This window comes from Giraffa tippelskirchi, chromosome 12 (genome assembly GCF_054371585.1).
Source record: "Giraffa tippelskirchi isolate mGirTip1 chromosome 12, T2T-mGirTip1v1.2.pri, whole genome shotgun sequence".
Taxonomy (NCBI): Eukaryota; Metazoa; Chordata; class Mammalia; order Artiodactyla; family Giraffidae; genus Giraffa; species Giraffa tippelskirchi.
In genome coordinates this window covers 149358643-149380105 of record NC_137286.1, presented here as the reverse complement: position 1 = coordinate 149380105, position 21463 = coordinate 149358643, and the positions used below count along the sequence as shown (strand labels likewise).

Below are 21463 nucleotides of genomic sequence, written 5' to 3'. Positions count from 1 at the left end.
TGCCCCCGGGGCCTGGACCCCACCAGCCCCGGCGCCATGCCGCCCCGTCCTCTGAAGACCGCTTGGATCCGCGGTTTACCACCCCTCTGCATCCCGCATCCTGGCATCTTCTGCAGGGACGTCCTCCCTTCCCGACCTCAGCCAGGACGGTCAGGCTCGCCCACCGAGGGACCAGATAAGGCCACGGGAACGGCTCGACCCTCACTTCTGCCCTGGCCTGTGTTTCTCGCATCGCACAGCGACCATGCGTGGAGTTACACAGGGGGCGCCCCACAGCCTTACGTGGTGGGGACGGAAAGACGGACAGAGGTGCTGCTGGGGGAAGCCGGGGCACCTGGCTACTTGGATGGGAGGTGGCATGAGGCAGCTCACCCTCCCATGGGCTGCAGGGCAGACGTGCTGCCCCTGGGGCTGTGGGCAGGACCGGGCGCCCCCACCCACCTCCCTGAGCTAAGCAGGAAGCCTCTCCCGCCAGATTGGAAAAACAGACACAGGAGCGCAGATAGCATCACGGCCTCGCGGGCGGGCCGAGATGGTGTTTATCTGGCTCCCACCCTCGTGGCTCGGGAACAACGCTCGGCTTGTTCCACACAAGCTGCCACCTGGGCAGAGCCCCGGGAGGGCCGCCTCCCCGAAGACCAACACCCTGGCGTCTCACGCTCAGCGATTCCGGGCAGTGCAGGGGCAGATGCAGGGCACAGCAAGTACGGCTGGGCCCGGGGTCCGTCAAACACCGCCCAGCGAGGACACCCGTGGGCCCCAGACCCCTGGGGGCTCGGCCTGTGGGCAGCAGGCGTGGGGACTCAGAGGGCTGCCCGACCCCAGAGGAAAGGGTCCCCAACACACACACACACACCTGGAGGCACAAAGGGGCTTTTGCTGTGGGATCTGGGGGGTGCGGAGGTGACTGGGCTGCGGGGGCCTCGGGCATTCTGGACGCTAAAGGCGACCACCGAGCTGGCTTGTTCCCTTAAAGCACAGCGGGAGCCGGGGCACGGGCCCGCAGGAAGGCGGCCCGCACCGGGAGGCGGGTGGGGACCCTGAGCCAGGGCTGGGTGTGCCTGCAGGGCTGGCGCAGTTTCGAGGGGGCGGCGGCTCAGAGGTGCGGCGGGAGGTGCTGAGCTGTGGGGACACGCACCCCTGGGCCCCCGGGCAGGGCGCTCCAGAGAACCAGGGGGTGGCACCAGGGGAGGGTGCCCGGGGGCCCTCAGACCCGCACGTGGGAGAGAGGCAGTCCCGGGAGCGGGGATGGAGGAGACGACCTGCAGCAAGAAGACCCCAGGAGGGCGGCCTGCACTCCACTTGCTTAAAGCTGTTCCCGTCACTTCACAGGCCTTGGGCATCCCACAGCTCCAAGCGCCCCGCCGTGGGAGGCGGAGGGCTCGGTCCAGGTGGGCAGCCACAGCTGCTGTTTTCATTCTACTTTCTGGCTGTGTGTGAAGCGGGCAGGATGTTACTTGCTCGACCAGGGATTGACCCCTGGTCCCTGCAGTGGAAGCACAGACTCTTAACCACTGGACCGCTGGGGAAGCCCCCTGGGAACACCTCTTACCTTTGTGCTAAAGATGTAACTACGGCTGTAACTAAAAATCACTTAGCAGCTTGGGCCAAACCGCTCTGGGCTCAGAAGGGACGCCTGATTCTTCTCGGGGGGAGAAGGGGGCGAGGCCCTGGACATGCCATCTCGGCGGGAGGAGACGGGGTCCAGACTCGAGAGAAGACGGGCGGGAAGTGTTGGACGCTGCCTGGGCACCAGGTTGGGGGCATCTGGGGCCGGGGGGCTTCCCAGCTCTGCCCCAGGCCCGAGGGGGACCCCCACCTTCTGCCGCCCCTGACCCACCGGTCCTGCACGCCCCCACCAGCCCCTGGGGGGCCCTCTGCTCTGTCCCCCCAGCTTGGGTGCCCCCGGGCAGGATGTGGAGGGCCCCTGCCTGCCCCTGAGCTGCAGAGACCTGAGCAGAGGCGCCCATGCTGGGCCATAGGCGCGGACCCGCTTCCCTCCTGGGGCCCCAGGCAAAGAAACGCGTGAGCAGGTGGTCTCATCACTGCTTCTCTTTCTGCCCTTCTGTGCGTTCGGGCGCAGGTTTTTAAACCACAAAACTGCAGGTTCTTAACCTTTTCTGCTCCCACATCATGTCCGCCTGCAAACAAGGCAGGTGAAGCACAGAAGCAGCCCGCATCCAGCTGGAGGCAGTCACGTCCATGGCAAGTGGCCGCGTGTGGCCAGGTGCCCCGCACGCCCCTCGGAACTGCACCAAACACGGCAGCGCCTCCCGGGGAAGCGTCCCACTGCCTCACTCCCTGCGGCCCATCCAGCACAGACTGTTCTCAGCCTGTCCTCCGCCTGCCGCCCACGGCCCTCGGGCAGGCTGGGGCCAGGCAGGTCCCCCTGACAGCGGTCGCTCCCCCGCCAGGCCGGCCCTGACGCGCCCGCGCTCACTGAGCGACGCCAGCAGCTGGCGGGGACGTGGCCCCAGCCTCCGCTCTGGGCCGCCTGCTCTTCGGGGCCGAGGCCGAGCTCTGAGACCCGGGAGGCAATGCCTGTGGCTCCAGGAGGTCGGGTCTCACTTCCCCGTGGCTGCTCTGAGTCAGTTTTAACCCACCAGTCGGGTATTTTTAGCAAAACATGAGAAGGGCACCCGCTCCATCGATGCCACTGTCATGGGAACAGCGGTTCTGAGGGGCCAGGAGGGGAAGCTGGACATTAAACGAAAGAGGAAGGAGAATCAAAACAGAAACCGCATGGCCCAGATTAACCTCGTGCCCGGCGGGTTCAGGGGGGCCTGGGCAGTGCCCACCCGTCCGGGGCTGCAGTGTCTACCCTTCGGCGCCAACAGGACCAACGTGTCTCCAGGAAGTGCTGGAAGGGGCGGGTGGAGACTGCATCACACCTGCGTGAGACCCAGGCAGAGGCGTGTGACCCAGGCCCCCGGCGCGGGCAGTCCCTGCCGTCCCTGGGGCGAGGGCGGGGGGCTGGAGTCCAGAGGGGCATCGGCAAGAGTGACCCACTGAGGTCGGGTCACTCGGAGACGACCTGAGCGTCAGGACAAGGCTACTCAGTGCTGGGGCCTCAGGCATCTCGAGCTCAGGGCCCAGGGGGCCCATCGACCCGAGAAGCTGATCCCGGCTGTCAGTCCTGACGACTGCCCAGGACAAGCGATGCCGCTTCCAACGCCTGGCACCTGGCCCTCCCCATCTGTAAAATGGGCGAGGTTCCCGTGAGGCAGGGATGCCATGCTTCACACATACAGAGCTCTGGACCCCATGGGAGCCAGAGCCACACCCGTGTGACGCCGCGGAAGCAGCAGCCTGTGTCTTCACAGCGGACCAGGCCCGGGTCACGGCGGCCCCCGAGCATCCCTCACAGAGGAGCCATGACCCTTACAGCCTCCCGGAGAGGGGCCCAGTCAGTGCGTGGCCCAGGGGGACTGCCAGCCCCTGGAGAGTGGCTGCAGGGCAGCTCCGAGACTGAACCACGCTGAGGCCGCCGCTGTCACGGGCTCGAAGGCACCGCGCGGCTGACGGCTTTGCCATGCTCTGCATCTTACGTGGACCTTCCCCACTGGGCGCCCTCCAGGGGGGTCCGGCTGCTCTCACAGCGGGGCTCAGACCGGCGAGGCTTGGGCTTCTGGCCAAAGGGAGGGTCATCTGAGGACAACTGGGCGAAGGGCTCGCGTACCCACAGCCCCGTCCCCGAGCTGTTCCAGACGCTGGGGGGTGCGGTGTATGCGTGAAACCCCAGACGCCCCCCAGATGCCCTCCCTCGTCACCATGAGAAGCTGGACGCACCGTGCCCACTCTGCAGAGCCGGGACCGGCCCAGCACGCCGCCTGCACTCACCCTCGGCCACGGAGAGCAGCCAGGAGCACCACTCACAGTACAGGTAGTAGCTCTTCATCTCCTCCACGGAGATCCGGGCGGCCGCACTGTCCCCCATGGCCGAGGGCCCACTGCGCCTGCTTCCCGGCCGCCTCCTCCTGCTGGACTTTGCTCTCGACCGCCTGCACACGGCCAGCTGGCTTTTCACTTTCACTTCACCCTGGAACCACGGGGTGACCCACCAGCGGCCAGCGCCTCCTCACCCCGCCCGCGGACTCACACACAGGCCGGGCTGGGCAGCACCCCCGGCCGCGGGGCAAGGCCGGGGCCACCTCTGCGCTTCAGCCAGTGCCTTGAGGTCAGCACAGCTGTGCCAATCAGAGGACGCCGGCCTGGCCAGCCTGACAACATCCAGGGCAAGCGGAGCGGGGCGTGCTTGTCTGACGAGGTGCATCCAAGGCCCCTCCACCCACCAGACGTCAGCCAAGGTCGGCACCTCTAGAACCGCGTGGGTACGAAGGGGCTGCCCCCCCCGGAGACCCCTCAGATCCCAGAGGACGCCTGCTCCGCTGCACAAGGCGGTCTCCGTGGCCCTGCCCTGCCCACCATGGGGACCAGGGGGATGGCTCCTTGCCCGCGGTCCAGGGACCGGAGGGCAGGACCCCGAGACCCCAAGCAGCAGGCAGCCAGCGAGGCTCGGTTACCCGCTGGAGTCCAGGCCAAGCCCTCAGGACATGGGGCCTGGGGGGCTGCACTTGGGGCTGAGACCCCCCACAGACCCACACGCCTGACCCCCCTACACCTGACCCCCCCACAGACCCACACACCTGACCCACACGCCTGACCCCCCCCACAGACCCACACGCCTGACCCCCCTACACCTGACGCCCCCACAGACCCACACACCTGACCCACACGCCTGACCCCCCCCACAGACCCACACGCCTGACCCCCCTACACCTGACCCCCCCAACAGACCCACACACCTGACCCACACGCCTGACCCCCCCCACAGACCCACACACCTGACCCCCCTACACCTGACCCCCCCACAGACCCACACACCTGACCCACACGCCTGACCCCCCCCACAGACCCACACGCCTGACCCCCCTACACCTGACTCCCCCAACAGACCCACACACCTGACCCACACGCCTGACCCCCCCCACAGACCCACACACCTGACCCACACGCCTGACCACCCCCCACAGACCCACACGCCTGACCCCCCTACACCTGACCCCCCCACCTGACCCCCCCACAGACCCACACGCCTGACCCCCCCACAGACCCACACGCCTGACCCCCCCCACACAGACCCACACGCCTGACCCCCCGACACACAGACCCACACACCTGACCCCCCGACACACAGACCCCCCCACCGACCCACACGCCTGACCCCCCCACCTGACCCCCCACAGACCCACACGCCTGACCCCCTACACAGACCACACGCCTGATTCCCCCACAGACCCACACGCCTGACATCCCACAGACCCACACGCCTGACTCCCCCATACACAGACCCACACACCTGACCCAAACACAGACCCACACACCTGACCCCCCACAGACCCACACGCCTGACCCCACACACAGACCACACGCCTGACCCCACACACAGACCACACGCCTGACCCCCCACAGACCCACACGCCTGACTCCCCCATACACAGACCCACACACCTGACCCACACACAGACCCACACACAGACCCACACACCTGACCCCACACAGACCCACACCCCTGACTCTCCCACCACGTCCTCCTCGAGTCTGGGGAAATCGGGGAGTTTAGCGCAGAGGCGAGAGCAGGGACTTCAACCAAGTTGCTTGAAATTCAAAATAACAGAAACACTAATTATCACCATATTTCCTTCGACTGTGAAGTGTCTCCTCACCCACAGGTGTGAGTACAGCCCGTAGGGAGACCCCTCCAGGTGAGGACGTTCTCTGAAAAAGCACTTAGACAAGAACATGTCCTGTCTGTCTTTGGAGCTCCCACCAGCTCCCAACCTGTTCTCCAAGAGCCCAACAGGACCACCGTCCCCGTGGTGTCTGCACTTTCATCCACTTCTGGATGAAAGTCAGGTTCACAAACGTCAAACCTGCTGTGGGCGAGACCCGCGTGCTGGCTGCATTCCCGAAACACGTGCGCACCTGTGGCCGCCTGAAGGAAACCCGGGGCTCCGGGCCACCCTCACTGCCCACTTCCGGCCCCCGCCTCCCAGACCCATGGCACGGCGGTCCCGTGGCCTTGACCTGGCACCCGGAGCATGATGACCCTGAGCCTGTCTGGGCCCGGGTCAGAGCCCACGTAACAGGGTTCTCCCGAACAGGTGGAGGGCCCAGGCAAACGCTGAAACCTCGGCTGCGTCTGAAAGGGCCTTACCCACAGTCAGTGTCGTATTCAACAACTTTAGGTGCATCGATTTCCCAAAAGACAGGAAACATCCCAAAGACACCCCCTTGAGGGTTTCAGCACCGCTAGCGCACTCCACGGTCAACTGAGTTCCTCTAGAATTCCTTCCAGAAGAACCTTTTATTTTTTTGTGCATGTGACCTTGCGTCCAAACATTTCCCCTTTTTGCTACAGCCGCTGGGAAGCTCATAAGGGAAATTCCGGGCTCACTCAGCTCACTCACATGCCTCACATGTGTGTGTGTGTGGCCAGTTGTGTCCAACTCTGTGTGACCCCATGGACTGTAGCCCACCAGGCTCCTCTGTCCATGGGATTCTCCGGGCAAGAACACTGCAGTGGGTTGCCACTCCCTTCTCCAGGGTATCTTCCTGACCCAGGGATGGAACCCATGTCTCTTGCATCTCCTGCACTGGCAGGCAGGTTTTTTTACCACTGCGCCACCTGGGAAACCCCAGACGTGTTCACTGCTTTTTAAAAAATCAGTCTGGTTCTGTGTAAAACAGTCCCTGACAACCTGGAACATCCCTGTGGAGATCTTTCAAATCTGCAGGACACAGCTGGTTTCCCTGCTTGTTGGGACTCAGCCCCAAGTGTCCGAGGCGAGAGTGGACGCCCCTCCCCACTGCTCAACAGTGTCCTGCTGCTGAAAGGTGGTTTCTGAAAGGTGGTGGCTCCTTGGACAGACAGAGCAGACACAGCAGTCTGTCCCTGACCTCCTCTTCGCGAGCTGCTCCTGTCCACTCTGGCGATCAAAGCACACCTCACCTCGCAGCCACTGTCTCCTGAGCCCTCACTTGCAGCAGGAAGCTGACTTGGACCATCCACCAACCTGAAGGGGCTTCTTTCCACCAGAAGCAGAGGACAGGCCACCCAGGCACGAGCGTGGACGGGTCTGCGAGGAGGAGCCCGGGCAGACTCACAGGCAAAAGGCAAGTGTGGCCAGAGCAGAAAAAGGGAAGGGGTGGGCACCCGGGCTCAGCATTGTCTCTGTAGATCAAGGACCCTTACCCCCAAGATGCCAGGCTGAGCAGAGCAGGGAGAGGGTGGACAGTGAGGGGGGGTGGACAGTGAGGGAGGGGTGGGCAGTGAGGAAGGGGTGGACAGTGGGGTAGGGTGTGGAAAGTGGGGGGAGGGGTGGGCAGTTGGGGGAGGGGTGGGCAGTGAGGGAGGGGTGGACAGTTGGGGGGAGGGGTGGGCAGTGGGAGGGGTGGGCAGTGGGGAGGGGTGGACAGTTGGGGGGAGGGGTGGGCAGTGGGAGGGGTGGGCAGTGGGGTAAGGTGTGGAAAGTGGGGGGAGGGGTGGGCAGTTGGGGGAGGGGTGGGCAGTGAGGGAGGGGTGGGCAGTGTGGGGAGGGGTGGGCAGTGAGGGAGGGGTGGGCAGTGAGGGGAGGGGTGGACAGTGGGGTAGGGTGTGGAAAGTGGGGGGAGAGGTGGGCAGTTAGGGGAGGGGTGGACAGTTGGGGGGAGGGGTGGACAATGAGGGAGGGGTGGGCAGTGAGGGAGGGGTGGGCAGTGATGGGAGGGGTGGACAGTGGGGTAGGGTGTGGAAAGTGGGGGGAGGGGTGGGCAGTTGGGGGAGGGGTGGACAGTTGGGGGGAGGGGTGGGCAGTGGGAGGGGTGGGCAGTTGGGGGAGGGGTGGGCAGTGAGGGAGGGGTGGGCAGTGAGGGAGGGGTGGGCAGTGTGGGGAGGGGTGGGCAGTGAGGGAGGGTGGGCAGTGAGGGAGGGGTGGGCAGTGAGGGAGGGTGGGCAGTGTGGGGAGGGGTGGGCAGTGAGAGGAGGGGTGGGCAGTGGGGTAGGGTGTGGAAAGTGGGGGGAGGGGTGGGCAGTTGGGGGAGGGGTGGGCAGTTGGGGGGAGGGGTGGGCAGTGGGAGGGGTGGACAGTTGGGGGAGGGGTGGACAGTTGGGGGAGGGGTGGACAGTGTGGGGAGGGGTGGGCAGTGGGGAGGGGGCAGTGGGGGGAGGGGTGGGCAGTGGGGTAGGGTGTGGAAAGTGGGGGGAGGGGTGGACAGTGGGGGGAGGGATGGACAGTGAGGGAGGGGTGGGCAGTGAGGGAGGGGTGGGCAGTGGGGAGGGGTGGACAGTGCGGGGAGGAGTGGACAGTGGGGGGCAGTGGGGGGAGGGGTGGGCAGTGGGAGGGGTGGACAGTTGGGGGAGGGGTGGACAGTGTGGGGAGGGATGGACAGTGTGGGGAGGGATGGGCAGTGAGGGAGGGGTGGGCAGTGGGGAGGGGGGCAGTGTGGGGAGAGGTGGGCAGTGAGGGAGGAGTGGACAGTGGGGGGGCAGTGGGGGGAGGGGTGGACAGTGTGGGGAGGGGTGGGCAGTGAGGGAGGGGTGGGCAGTGGGGAGGGGTGGACAGTGCGGGGAGGGGTGGGCAGTGGGGGGAGGAGCGGACAGTGGGGGGGCAGTGGGGGGAGGGGTGGGCAGTGGGAGGGGTGGACAGTTGGGGGAGGGGTGGACAGTGTGGGGAGGGATGGACAGTGTGGGGAGGGATGGGCAGTGAGGGAGGGGTGGGCAGTGGGGAGGGGGGCAGTGGGGGGAGGGGTGGGCAGTGGGGGGAGGGGTGGGCAGTGAGGGAGGAGAGGACAGTGGGGGGCAGTGGGGGGAGGGGTGGGCAGTGGGGTGGGCAGTGAGGGAGGAGTGGACAGTGGGGTAGGGTGTGGAAAGTGGGGGAGAGGTTGGCAGTGAGGGAGGGGTGAACAGTGCGAGGAGGTGAGGCTGCATGGAACCACACCGCCAGGGGCCGCGTGTCAGAGCCCTTAACTGCCCGTCATCCACCCTGATCTGAGGACCCATGGGCAGAGCACAGAGCAGAGGCATCTCCCATTAACCAGGAACCGAGCAGCTGCTCTGGCCGCATCCCTGCCCCTTCTCCCACCCCCGGGCAGATCTCTGCAGCTCACAGCCACCCCTGCTCCACACAGACGGGACCCTGGGGCCCCTACTTCTGAGAGGGGTGCCCCAGGGCCTCACTCGTCGAGGGGCCCCTGGAGCACTAGGTCCGCCTGTCCTGCCCCACGCCTGGGCAGGGGCGGGGCAGACTCAGCCCCCAGCCTCCCCTCCCCCCACAAGGCCTCCAAGCATCAGGACAGTTCAGTCCTTCCAGGATTGGGGGGTCCTGGGCACCCTCCAGCAGCCGGGGTGCAGATCCCCAAGGCCAGGGCCTGTCCGGTCAGGCGACTCGGGGACCACCCCCCCACCGTGTGGAGTGCCCGGCGCACAGCAGACTTGGGAGGAGGATGGGGGAGGCTCGGCCCACACACATGGCCCTGGGGCCCGGCGGGGCACACAGGGCCCTGGTGACGACTCCCAGCCCCGAGTCAGCGCAGGAGTCAGCAGACTCCTGGCGAAAGGCCCTGAGTCGTGGGCACAGATGGAGCCAAGCGCAGAACCACGGCCACGAGCCGTCAGCGAGGGGCTGAGCCCACCGCGGTCAGCACCCCCCGGGGCTCCCGGCGTCCTCCCCAGACGCTCCCCACCCGTGCCAGGTGAGGACGACCCTCGCGGAGCGGGAGAGGAGGGGCGGCTCTGACCCCCACTGACGCCCTCCACGCGGCAGCCACGCGGGCGTCTGTGCACAGACTCCCCCGAGCACCCCCACGGTCAGCACCACCCTCTGGCTCCCGGTCCCTGGAGGACACGGGGGCTCCAGGCCAAGGGGCAGGACAGAGAGGTCAGCCAGGGGGGCCCCGCCCCTGCGCATCCACCGCGCCTTCTTCCTGCGTGTTCCCCAGTGTGCTCCCGGCTGGAGTCCGGGGTCCTGGGCCCAGAGCAGAGTCAACCAGGAGACCAACGCTCCAGCCTCGGTCAGGGCACCGACCTGGCGTCCCTAGCCTACCTTTCGTAACAGGCTAGAGTGGCACACGAGTTTCGGTCAAAGAAACACGCAGACAGTCGCTGCCCACCGAGGGCCCCCCCCACCGTGCCCGTGGACCGGGCCACCGCGTCCCGCCTCACCGGGCTGTGGGCGCCTCGAAGCCACCCGGCGACGCCTCCAGCGCTGCAGCAGGGGCGGCAGGTGGACCCAGCGCCGGGGGGTCCCCCGGGCTCTGCGGGACGCTCCCCTCTCAGCCATGGTCCTGAAGTCTCCCCAACGAGGAGGCGGCAGTGGCTCCCAGTCTTCAGCCCCAGCTCCCCCGAGGGCCGCCCTGCAGGGCTCTGCGGAGGACACCCGAGAGCCGGGCTGACCCCGGGACACGCTGAGCCGGTCACACGGCCCCGGGAGACCTCGGGGCAATGCGCACGTCCAGGCCGCAGCCCCCAGAACGCCGGGCACCGACGGGCAGAGGAGGAGCGTGGAGGACACGCCTGCTGGTCAGACAGGGGCTCCTTTGGGCGAGGCTGTCTACTTGCAAGTCCTGGGCGTTTCCTTCCTCCTTCCTCAGGGGTGGGCTTGTGCACGGAGCTCCCAGCCTCGGGGGCCATGGAGCCAAAACCCTTCCAAACTCAGGAAGCCTCACGTCCAAACAGCAGGAGCAGGAGGGCCTCAGGGGACGCGGCTGGGCTCTGGAAATAAACCGGCAGTTCCGCCGTCCGGCACTGCAGCTCGCAGAGAGGAAACCGATTGCGGCTTTGTTTGGCCGGCGACACTTTCCACAGAGAGGCTGTGAGCCTGCCCCTCGACGAGGCCTTGGGGCAGCCCCGAACTGTCCCAGGGCCCGTGCTGCACCAGGCACCCCGGGAGCAGCTGGGCCTTCCTTTCTGGGGCCTTGGTTCACCTCCTCACATGGGCGTTCCCAACACGACCGACCCCGCGTTGGAGCAGACGCCATCCACGCTTGCATCTTCTCACTGGCTTCCCGGAGAGGCCGGCCCGGCTCACGATCCGAGGAAACAGATGGTGCGTTTGATGTGGCAAGTCCGGGTCGCAGGCCACCCCGAGACCAGGGTGCGGGGCCTCGGGGCAGCCGTGCGGAAAGGGTCCCCGTGGCCCACAGGAGCAGCCCCCACGGGCTCTGGGACCTACGGTAAGCACGACCCTGAGCCATGACCCTCCCCGTGTGCGTGCCGTTGCCCCAAAGAACCCTGAACCCCGGGGGTCAGGCCGGTGAGTTAGAACGCGCACCCTCACAGTTCATGACCAGACACAGGCCTCCTGCCGCGCCGCAGGGGTTAACCCGCTCTCTCCTAAATACCCGATTATGTTTTAAAGGTGTTGCTAACTAAACTCTTCCCCAAAGTCAGCTCTGCGTGGGACCTCGGTCACAACGGGCGGGTTTCTGTCCTGGACGTTCACAGCCTCGATTTCCAGAGCATCTGAGATTCTGCAGGATGTTCCTGGCAGTCGGTGGGCGCTTCTTCCCCAAGACCCCGTGAAAAATCACAGACACCCGGGAGCCAGGGCTTCGCGCAGGACACCGGCCACCCTCCCATGTGAGCAGCCAGGGACGCTGAAGGCCGCTTGGGAACCGCACTCGCGCTGCTGGACCCAGGGGTGTACGTCGTACAACGTGGCCTCAAATTACCAGGAAATTCCTATCAATGAGTGGCAGCAATTTAAGGCTTTTGGCAGTAAAACAGTCAAGTTACTCATGCCAGGGGAGTGGAGGGTCATTTGGTGTCGGTCTGATGCCAAGTGAGATGCTGGGGGACTGAAGAGTCGGTCCTTCCAGGGTGCAAGCGGGCTGGGAGCAGTGCCATCCGAGCCTGCGGACAGCGCTGGGCACAGCGTAGACCACCTGCCCCTCGTCTTCTCGGGACATGTGCACACAGCAGGCTCCCCTGCGGGGCCGGCGGCTTCCCGGGAGGCCAGAACACGGGGCAACCTGAGGGGCCCCGGCCGCCAGCCCTGCAGGGCACGGGCAACCACCCTCTTCCCGCTTCGTCCCTTCCTGGGCCTTCCCTGGAGCGGGTGCCCAGCCACACAGGGCGGGAGGCCCGCTCTCCTGTCCGCCTGGTGGGCACGGAGGTCTGCAGGGGCCACCCTGACAGCCCTCCTCTCCCCCCCACCTCAGCTCGTCACCGGCTCCACTCTCGGCCACAGCCTGGGCCCCCCCGGGCGATGGTTCCCAAGGCCTCCGGGCAGCCAGCCCCTCCTAAATTGCTCCGCATTTAGTAGGGGCGTCGAGGGGTGACGCTGCCTGTCACTTCCGGGGACACGTCCTCCTTCTGACAAAGGAAGCTCTGGGAGCTGGGGGATGGGGGTAACCTTGCTATGGCTCCCACACTCGGAGGCTTCTGTAACCTGGAATAAAGCCGTCCATGGAGAAACAGGCCTGTAGGGTCTGGAACTGGTTACTCTTAACAAGCTTTTTAAATGATATGCTTGCTTTCTTTAAATAAAGGATACGGCACAACTGACAGACCAACCGTGACGACATCTGGAGGTGATGCCCGGGTCATGTGATTGTGTGTGTGTGTGCGTGCTCAGTCGTGTCCGACTATGTGACCCACGGACTGTAGCCCCAGGCTCCTCTGTCCACGGGCTTCTCCAGGCAAGAACACCGGAGCAGGCTGCCATTCCCTTCTCCGGGGCGGCTTCCTGACCCGGGGATGGAACCCGAGTCTCTGGCATCTCCGTTACCACCAGCGCTGTCTGGGTCTTAAGACACTGACAACGGGGACAAGGCAACTCAGGTCCTGCCCAAGCTAGGTTTGAAGAAATCTTTCCAAGACACAGGTTGGGACGTGGCCAGATTTTACGTAAAGGTTTTCCTTTGTTTCCCTGGGGGAACGCATGCCGCCCGTGAACCGCTCGGTCTGACACCAATCACGGTGAGTGAAGGTCAGGTCCGAGGACTGGGCCCGGTGAAGCTCCCGGGTCCAGACAGAACCTCACCGTCCACTCCACGAGGTGCTGACCCGGCCTGGTTCCACTCCCTCAGCGTCCAGAAATGACTGAATGAAAGAGTCCGCAGGAACACGTGATCCTGCCAGTAGTAAGGGAGGGTTTCAGACAAGAAGACAGAGAGAACTCTAGTCCTCTCAGAACTGATGGCGGTGAACCACGGAGCCGCACCATCTCTGCGCGTTCAGCAGCCTGTCGTGTTTCGTGATCACTTAAATATCAGGGCTTCCCTGGTGGCTCAGCTGGTAAAGAATCTGCCTGCAATGCGGGAGACCTGGGTTCAATCCCTGGGTCGGGAAGATCCCCTGGAGAAGAGATAGGCTACCCACTCCAGGGTTCTGGCCTGGAGAATTCCATGGACTGTGTAGGCCACAGGGTCGCAAAGAGTCAGACACGACTGAGTGACTTTCACAATATCAAACATGTTCCCCTTCTTAAGGATTCAGGAATCAAGAGGCTAAAAAATTCTGTTTTTAAAGACAAAGCCTTCTCACAAAAGTGAGTCGTACAGAGGGCACCAGTTCACCACACCTAGCGTCCATCCCCGGAAGTCATCATTCGGTGACATGTTGGTTCCAGTTCTCTCGTTCGGTGAAAGAGTGCTACGGCCACGCAGGACGAGGACAAGGATGAGGAACTGGCCCTGCTTTGGGGACTGGACTTGCTTCTGTCACACAGTTAATGACGGAATAAAGCAGAAGCCCAGGACGTCTGCTTAGACTCCATTTAGAGACACAGAAGGCACTTACTCTCTGAAGCAGAGAAACAGCGAGCGGCTCTTTTTCCAGCTTTACACTTCCCTGGAGTCTCCTACTCACTTCCTCGCACACGTGTGCGCCTGTGGGTCTGGGCCGGGCAAAGGCTCCAGGCCGCAGGCTCCCTCCCCGGGCACGAGGCCGGGACGTGCTGCTGGCTGCCCTCCACGCACCAGCCCCTCTGCCGGCCACGGGTGTGGTCCCGGCTCCCTGAGCGCCCCCCGACACGTCTCACTCGCTGGGAGAACCCCCGCCTCGCATCCCTGGGAGGTTACTCGAACGACGCAGTTAATAGCGTGTAATGGCGGCAGGGACCGTGAGCCGGGCGCCCATCCGCATGAGCTTCTGTGACGTCAACCCTGGAGGCAGGAGCTCTCGTGACCCACTTCACAGATGGGGAGACTGAGGCCCCCCTCCTGTTGGGGGGGATGCCCACCCTCTCACCTCCCCTCCTGCCTTTAAACCAATCACCTGGACGACTTAGCTTCAGCTGAGCTTTTCACAAGCTTAGGCAACTGCGGTCTTGGTGACAGGATGGGAAGACCGTGGGATTCAGGCAGGATGGGAACATCAAACACCAGCTCGGCCGCTGAGCAGCCTGCAACTGAAAGCTTGAATACAGCTTCCGGAGGACACAGCCATGGGACACCCGGGTCCTTAAAAGGAACGCGGCGGACGCGTAAATACCACGGACTCAGATGCTGCTGGACAAAGGTCCCAGGATGGCATCCTGGCCCAACAGGCCAGCTGAGCAGCTGGGATGGCAGCTGGAATTAGTTTCTTGGTAAAGTTGGTGTAAGTGATGGGAAGACGGACGGTGCCAGACTAGAGGGCAAGCGTCTCTGCTGCACTCGGGCCAGAGGGGTGAGGCGGCCTCGTCACTCACGCCCAGTGATGTCCCTTCAACATGCAAAGAGCCAGGAGCTGCGAGTTCTCACTGGGGGCATGAACACTTTAAATATGACAGAGCTTGTATTTTTACCTGGAGAAGGAAATGGCAACCCACTCCAGGATTCCTGCCTGAGAAATCCATGGACAGAGGAGCCTATATTCCATGGGGCTGCAAGAGTCAGAAATGACTGAGCGACTGTCTTTTCATCCATCCACCGTCATCCATCCATCTAGACACTGAAGCATGTATATTACCACATGTAAATAGACGACCAATGCAAGTTCGATGCATGAAGCATGCATCCACGCATGTCAGGGGCTAGTGCTGACTGCTCACGGTCAACCAGGGGAGGGGGGCACCAGATTTAGGGATCCTTCTGCCAAGTGGTTCTCCAGGTCAGGGTCCTGGACCGGCACCATCAGCATCACCTGAGACCCGCAGAGCTCAGGCCCCTGCCTTCCTGGATCAGAGGGTCCGGGGACGGCCCAGGATCCGTGATGACTCCCTCCAGAAGGTTCAGGCGCTCTGGTCTGAACCACTCCTCTGTGTCAGGGAGAGGCTTAATGGGCTCCATCCATTAGCATTTCTCTCTCAAACGTTTCTCACTCTGTCACCACTTACTGCTAATCTAGGGAGAAAACCAAAACAATGGAAACGCTGGAAAAGCAGCCCTACTACAGAAGGGGAGCCTTGGCCATGGGAAGGGCTTGTGGTTCAAGACTGAGAGAGAGCGAGCTCAGAGAACTTAAATTCCCAAGGTCAGCAGCCTCACAGACCACACAGGCAGCCAGCTTCATCCCCCGCTCAGGTGGACTAACCCGGATGACGTCCTGCAGGAGGGGGAGCAACAATAAACCCAGGGCTGAAATCAGCGAGCAGAGGGGCCCCGTGGCGATAGAGAGCAAGCCCCATCAGCCTAGGGTGGGCCACGCTGTCCAGCTCCGTGAAGCCCTGGGAGGCCCCGGCGCCCCCACCCCTGCCCTGAAGCAGCGTCCAGGTGACCTTCGTGACCTCTAGTCAGAGCCCTTCTGCTACACAGGGGGGCTTCCTCTGCGGCAGTGTTGGAGACGCAGACCTGAGCTCCTGGGGGGCTCGCGGCGGCCCCAGGGCGGCACGTGTGACCCACCCTGCTCGGCGGGCGGCCCTGTCAACACCGCCAGGCGTCCAGTCTCAGCCCCGGCCGGTGTCACCTCCCCCGCCGCGGGAGTGGAAAGTGGGTTTGTGCCAAGGGAGGAGGCAGACCTTCCCCCAACCAAGCAGACGGGTGCTCACCAGACCGGCGTTTACCTGGGTTTCAGAGTCTTGGTGTGAGGGGAGCTGTAGGAGCACCGGTGTGTCCGAGGACACACAAGCAGAGCCAGGAGGCAGTCCGCACAGTTTGGGGGGTGCCCGGCGCCACCCCACTCCTGGAAGGCAGGCTTCTCACCGTCAGAGAGCACACGCGTCTCCCTGGCTCACCAGGAAGCCTCCAGCCCCGAGACCCAGGGATGACATCACCCCTTGGACCAGTTCCCGCTGCTCTGTAATACTGACTCCAGCCCAGCGCGGGGCGTGAGGATGCTTCCCTCCAGGGCGAGCAGGTACCCGGTCCTGCGCCCTGTCCGCACCCCTCACCTCGGCCGCTGCACCACGCACAACAGGACTCGCGCGTCAGACCAGCAGGCCACCCTCCTGAGAGCAAGGGGCAGATGGCAGAGGGGCTTGATGTGCTTTTGACCCATTTATCACAAATCCAGTACTTTTAACACCAAAATCACATTAAACACGGACAACCCCCAGGGTCTCAGGCCACCACATCCAGTGTGTTCACACTGACCATGCCACTGCCCTGCTCTCACACCCGTTGGGCCTCACGCTTATGACAGAGGGGTAGGAGAGGCGTGTGTGCTGGGGGTTACCACACCTAAACCAAGTGACTGATCGAACCTAACCTCTCAGGAAAGTGTGACTTAGATGATGAGGCAATAGTCTGTGACGCAACACAGCAACAGCAGGAAAAACCTGGCAGCTCACTTTTAATGGTGTACAACCATCTCCTCTTCGTTTCAAGAACTTGCCCCGATGACAGGGCCCTGCACACGCGCAGGAAAGCTCAGAAGTGACCGACCGAAGGCAGCACCCAGCCTGGCCAGTGCACGGCCCTCCTGAATCCAAGCAAACGCAGTGGAACTTGGCCTCAAAGCTAACTGTGAGTCGTTCTTTACTTGGTGCAGAAAACAGCATCCGATCAGCCACCTCCCTCTGCACATCCGCCACGTTCCAGCATCTGTCTCAGGCTCACACCCTATTTGGTGGAGAAAAAACTCCCTGATGGATCGGACCTTCCCTCCTCAAAACGAGCTTTGACGCCCCCCTAGGCCCACACCCGCTTGGAAAGCCGCGGGGCTCACACTCTTTTCGAGCCACAAACACCTTTTCCATCTCCACCGCGACTGCAGCACGCGCAGTCCAACGCAGGCTGAATGAGCAGATTTCAGATCACGGCTCCACGTACAAACCTGGGGTCGCCCAGAAAGCCCATCACCAATCTGCCATCCTGGCCACCTTCCTAGGTGGAATAAAATCGGGCTGACTGGCCAAGGAGCCCGTCAGCTGCCAGGCCAGAGCCATCATTCCGCTGTCCTGTTACCTCTGCTTGGAAAAAGGAACGCAGCCTGCCACACAGAAACCAGGCGCGTCTCCCGAGACTCAGCACATGATGTCAAGCTCGAGAACGGGCTTGGGGCCGGCGGCTCCTCCTACCAGTGCGCTTGGAAACCGCGTTCAATCTCTGCACCATTTCCTCCAGAGCCATCTCTTCATGTCTCAGCCAGAACCTCATTCTCCGCAGCGCAGAACGGTCCTGCAGCCCCGGCTTCCTCTGCACCAGAGGTGCTTCGGGGGAGGGGAGACGCTGGGGAGGGGGCCCGCCGCGCCGCCTGCCCGGGATTGGTCCGGAGCCCGCCGAGGGGGCGCGTGCGGGGGCTGCCCGGCGGAAGCGGAAGCGGTGCGCGCCCCGTCTCTCCGCAGCCACCTGGGCACCCAGCGAGCGCACTCCCGCGCGGCGAGCAAGGCGTTCCGCGAGTGCACCCCGGGTGCCGTCACCGGGCCCCCGCGCGCACCCGCAGACCCCTCGACAGTCCCGCGCGCGCTCCCTCGCGCCGACCTGGGCACCCGACCAGTGCACCCCGCGGCCGCCTGGGAGCCCCGCGGACCGGTGCACCCCGCGGGACCTCAGCCCGCAGCCCGGCCCACCCCTCCAGCTCAGGGTCTCTGCGCCCTCCCCGGAGCGGAGCAGAGAGCCGCCGGGGCGCGAGTCCGGAGCCTGCCCGCCCGTTACCTCCGGCCGCCCCCGGGCAGGTGCAGAGGCCGCAGCAGCCGGGCGCGCCTTCCCCGCGCCGCCGCATGCCGCCCGCGCCGCCCCCGCGAGCGGGTCGGTGGGTTAGCGGCGGTCCGGTGGACCGGCTGCCGCCGCCTGCCCAAGGCCGAGAGGCGCAGGAGGGAAGCGCGCGCCCAGGCTCCGGCCCCGCGATCTCGCCATGCTTGGCACGAAGCCAGCCAGTGCATTCTACACCCCGGCGCCCTGCAGAAGCCAGTCATGCGTGTGCCCGGGCCCAGCGCCACTTCCCAGGGAGGTGCACGGACCCTGTGTGCGCCCTGGACCCTGACCAGTGTCTCCGCAGCAGGGGGCTGACCTTACAGAGGGAGTCTTTGAGGAGCAGGTGCCTGGTTCCTTAAGTGTGTTGGGAAATTCAAGCGGGCAGCTCATGTCAACACAGGGTGTGCCCACATCCCAGTTGGGGGGTGGTTTGGAGAGGAAGGTGGCAAGCCCCCAAGGGCTTGTTAACCCCCGATGTCCAGCTGCACTGTCCCCCTCTGTGCTTCTCCGGCCGAGCACTGTCCCCTTCATCCAAGGTTCCCACTCGCGGGCTCTCAGCTTCCTTCCTCTTGTGCCCTGGAGCACCTTGCTCTGGGGCCTTTCAGGGACCAAGCAGCTAACTCCAGCGCGGCTTCAGGGTTGAGTCTGCTGGCCTCCGTGCCCGGATGTTTGGTCTGGATGTCCTTTTGAGGGTGTTTTGTAGCCGAGGTGAACACGTAGACCAGCAGGTCACCCTCTCTGTTGCAGGTGGGCCTCGTTCAATCAGTCGAAGAGGAAAAGACTGATGTCCTCGAGGCAGAGGGAATTCTGCCTCCAGAAGGGCCAGACTCAGCCCTTCCCGGCTTGCCACCCTGTGGCTGCGCTGGACGCCTCAGACTTACGGCCTCCACGATCCCCTGACCGTCCCTCCCTCCCTCCTTTCTCTCACTGAGTCTGTATCAAACTTTTACTCTCTCTTTATATTATAGCACACTTGGCAGTATCTTGCTACGAAAGTCATTTCCTATTGACTGAAGTGTAGCAGTCCTAACAATCCCATCAGACGCTGTAGAGCACTTCTACTGTGTTCCAGGGACCCTCCTAAGTGGCTCTTTCCTGGTGTGAACTGATTTAATCTTCACAAGGATCTAGGAGGCTGGCACTGTTTCTACCCTGTTTTATAGAATAAGGCACAGAGACATCCAGTAGCTTGCCCAAGGACACACAGAGGTGTCGGAGGCAGGATGCAAACTCAGATGTGTATAAACACAAATCTAAAAAGCAGGGTTGGCTTCAGGGAAGCACTGTCATGGATCAGCTGGAATGTCACCCCCTAAGTCTCTTCAGTTCAATAAAGGACAGTTAGGTAACGGCCCAGACACCACCCCGCAGAGAGAAGCTTCGCCTGAGTGTCCCAAGGGTGCGGGCTCGTCTGGGCCTCCCAGAGAGCAGAGGCGGCGTGGCGCCCAGGTGGCCAGGCAGAATGCAAGATGATCCCTGGCTACCAAACACACCCTCTTAGCAACCGTTCCGGAAAGTCAGCCTGAAAGGGAGGCGAGAAATAGGAGAGCTGAAGGGTGCAGGTCAGGTCTGAGGTGGGGGCTCTGGGGGAGGCGGTGGGGGCTCTAGGGGAGGCGGAGACACGCCTGCTGGGAGGAAGCGGGACCAGGGTGCAGCTGGGTCCTGCACCAGAGGATCCTGCGTGGGGCCGGGGCCGGGGAAGCAGGGAAAAAGCGGACGCTATGAAGGCACCTGCAGCCTTGGACAGACAGCTTCACCTGTGACCGCACCTGTGAGCCAGGGCACGAAGCCGGCGTCCGTCTGAGGAGGGCATCCCGGGGATCTCAGGACACACCCGCCTCTCCCGGGCATCTCCCCCCTGGGTCCTGATGAGCAGGCCGTGGGGGGTGGGGGGGTCCCTGCCCCTCAGGGGCCCCTGGGATAAGCCCCTGGCAGCTGCTTTTCCTCTATCTCAGGTCCAAAGATGCAGACAGAACATTCAGAAGACAAAAGGCAGGGGTCACCCGGCCTGCTGGGAGAGAGACCGGCTGCGGGGCGGCCAGGACACAGTGTGAGGACCGCTGGGTGGTGCTCCACGCTGTGGATGTCAGAGACCAGACCAGACCCGGGGAGGTACCACCTCACAGCTGCCAGAACAACCTCATCAGAAAGACGGGAGGACAAGTGCTGTGCGGAGGCGGAAAAAAGGAGCCCCTGTGCACTGTTGGTGGGAATGTAAATCGGTGCAGCCACTGTGGAAACAGTACGAGAATGCCTCAGAAAACTAAGGACTGCCATGTGATCCAGGAATTCCATTTCTGGGCGTTCTCCAAAAAAAAAAAATCAAGAACATTAATTCATAAAGCTAAAAGTACCCTATAGTAACTGCAGCACTATTTACAATAGCCAAGGTACGGGAGGAATCTAAGTGTCTGTCGATGGATGAATGGACAGATGAGGTGTGGTGCATAGACACAGTGGAATAGTACTCAGCCATAACAAAGAACAGAATGTAGACTAGTAACGTGCAGGGACCCCGAGGGATGATGCTGAGGGAGACACGTCAGAGACTGCATGGCCTCATTTGTGGAATCTAAAAAACCAAACTCAGAGAACAGGGTAGGATGACAGCTCCCAAGGGCTGGGGGCGGGCAGGAGGTGTCGGGCGGAGATGGTGCTCCAAGGACAGAAGCCTGCGGTCACGGTCCCAGCGGGGGCAGTGCCGGGCCCCAGCGCACAGCGCGGGCACAGCCCTCACCGACACTGCACCGTGAGGCTCAGCCTTGTCACGAGGCAGGTGGTCAAGGTCCTCCCCCAGAAGGGAAACGGTAACTCGCTCGCTGTGGCGCCCGACACACGCGTGTCACATTGTCACCCAAACTCACAGGATGCAGAAGCCAGTTCCGTCTTGTGCCTCTGGCAAGGTGTGCTTATGAGAGAGGCCAAACGGGCTTCCACACAAAAGGGGTAGGGGTCCCCCGGCCGAGGTGTGGTGCAGAGGTTCCAGGGGAGGCAGCCACCGTCCAACTGGCTTCAAGTGGGGTCACACTGGTCTCCAAGAGACAGCCTGGCAGGTCACCCACAGGAGCACGTGTGTGTGTCCCGTCCCTGCCGGAGCCCTGCCCCAGGGAGACACCAGAGGAGTGGGGGTGAAAGGCACCGCCTCCACCTCGAGAGTGGGGGGCAGGTGCGGGGGGTGGAGGTGGACGTTTCCGATCAGGACTGAGCCGTGGAGACAGGACTGAGGCTGATCTAACGACAAACACTAACAGGCAAGTGCTGGACTCAGAGCAGAATGTCCTCAGGGGGACCCCTCTGCAGGGACGGAAGGCATTGGCCCCGGTCCTCACGCCTGCAGGATCCCGGCCCGGTTCGGGGAGACTGCAGACCGCTCCTTATCTCAGGAGGCCCAGGTCAGCCATCACCTCCACGGGCCGGGGGCCTGCGT

General features: G+C 63.5%; 1 protein-coding gene across 8 annotated transcripts in view; it reads right to left on the bottom strand.

Moving 5' to 3' along the window:
- MCF2L (MCF.2 cell line derived transforming sequence like) overlaps nucleotides 1–21463 on the bottom strand; it is a 104283-nt gene that overhangs the window by 51638 nt on the left and 31182 nt on the right. For 3 of the 8 annotated variants that reach the window (XM_081551509.1, XM_081551514.1, XM_081551517.1), the window contains exon 1: nucleotides 17421–17564. The exons of 2 other annotated variants lie outside the window; for them this stretch is intronic. In XM_081551509.1, the coding sequence (XP_081407635.1) occupies nucleotides 17421–17499 (79 nt within the window). In that variant the 5' untranslated portion in view covers nucleotides 17500–17564. Of the gene's footprint in view, nucleotides 1–3840; nucleotides 3938–10201; nucleotides 10582–17420; nucleotides 17565–21463 lie in introns of those variants that run through there. 3 more of the 8 variants (XM_081551513.1, XM_081551508.1, XM_081551516.1) reach the window with 3 other exon arrangements.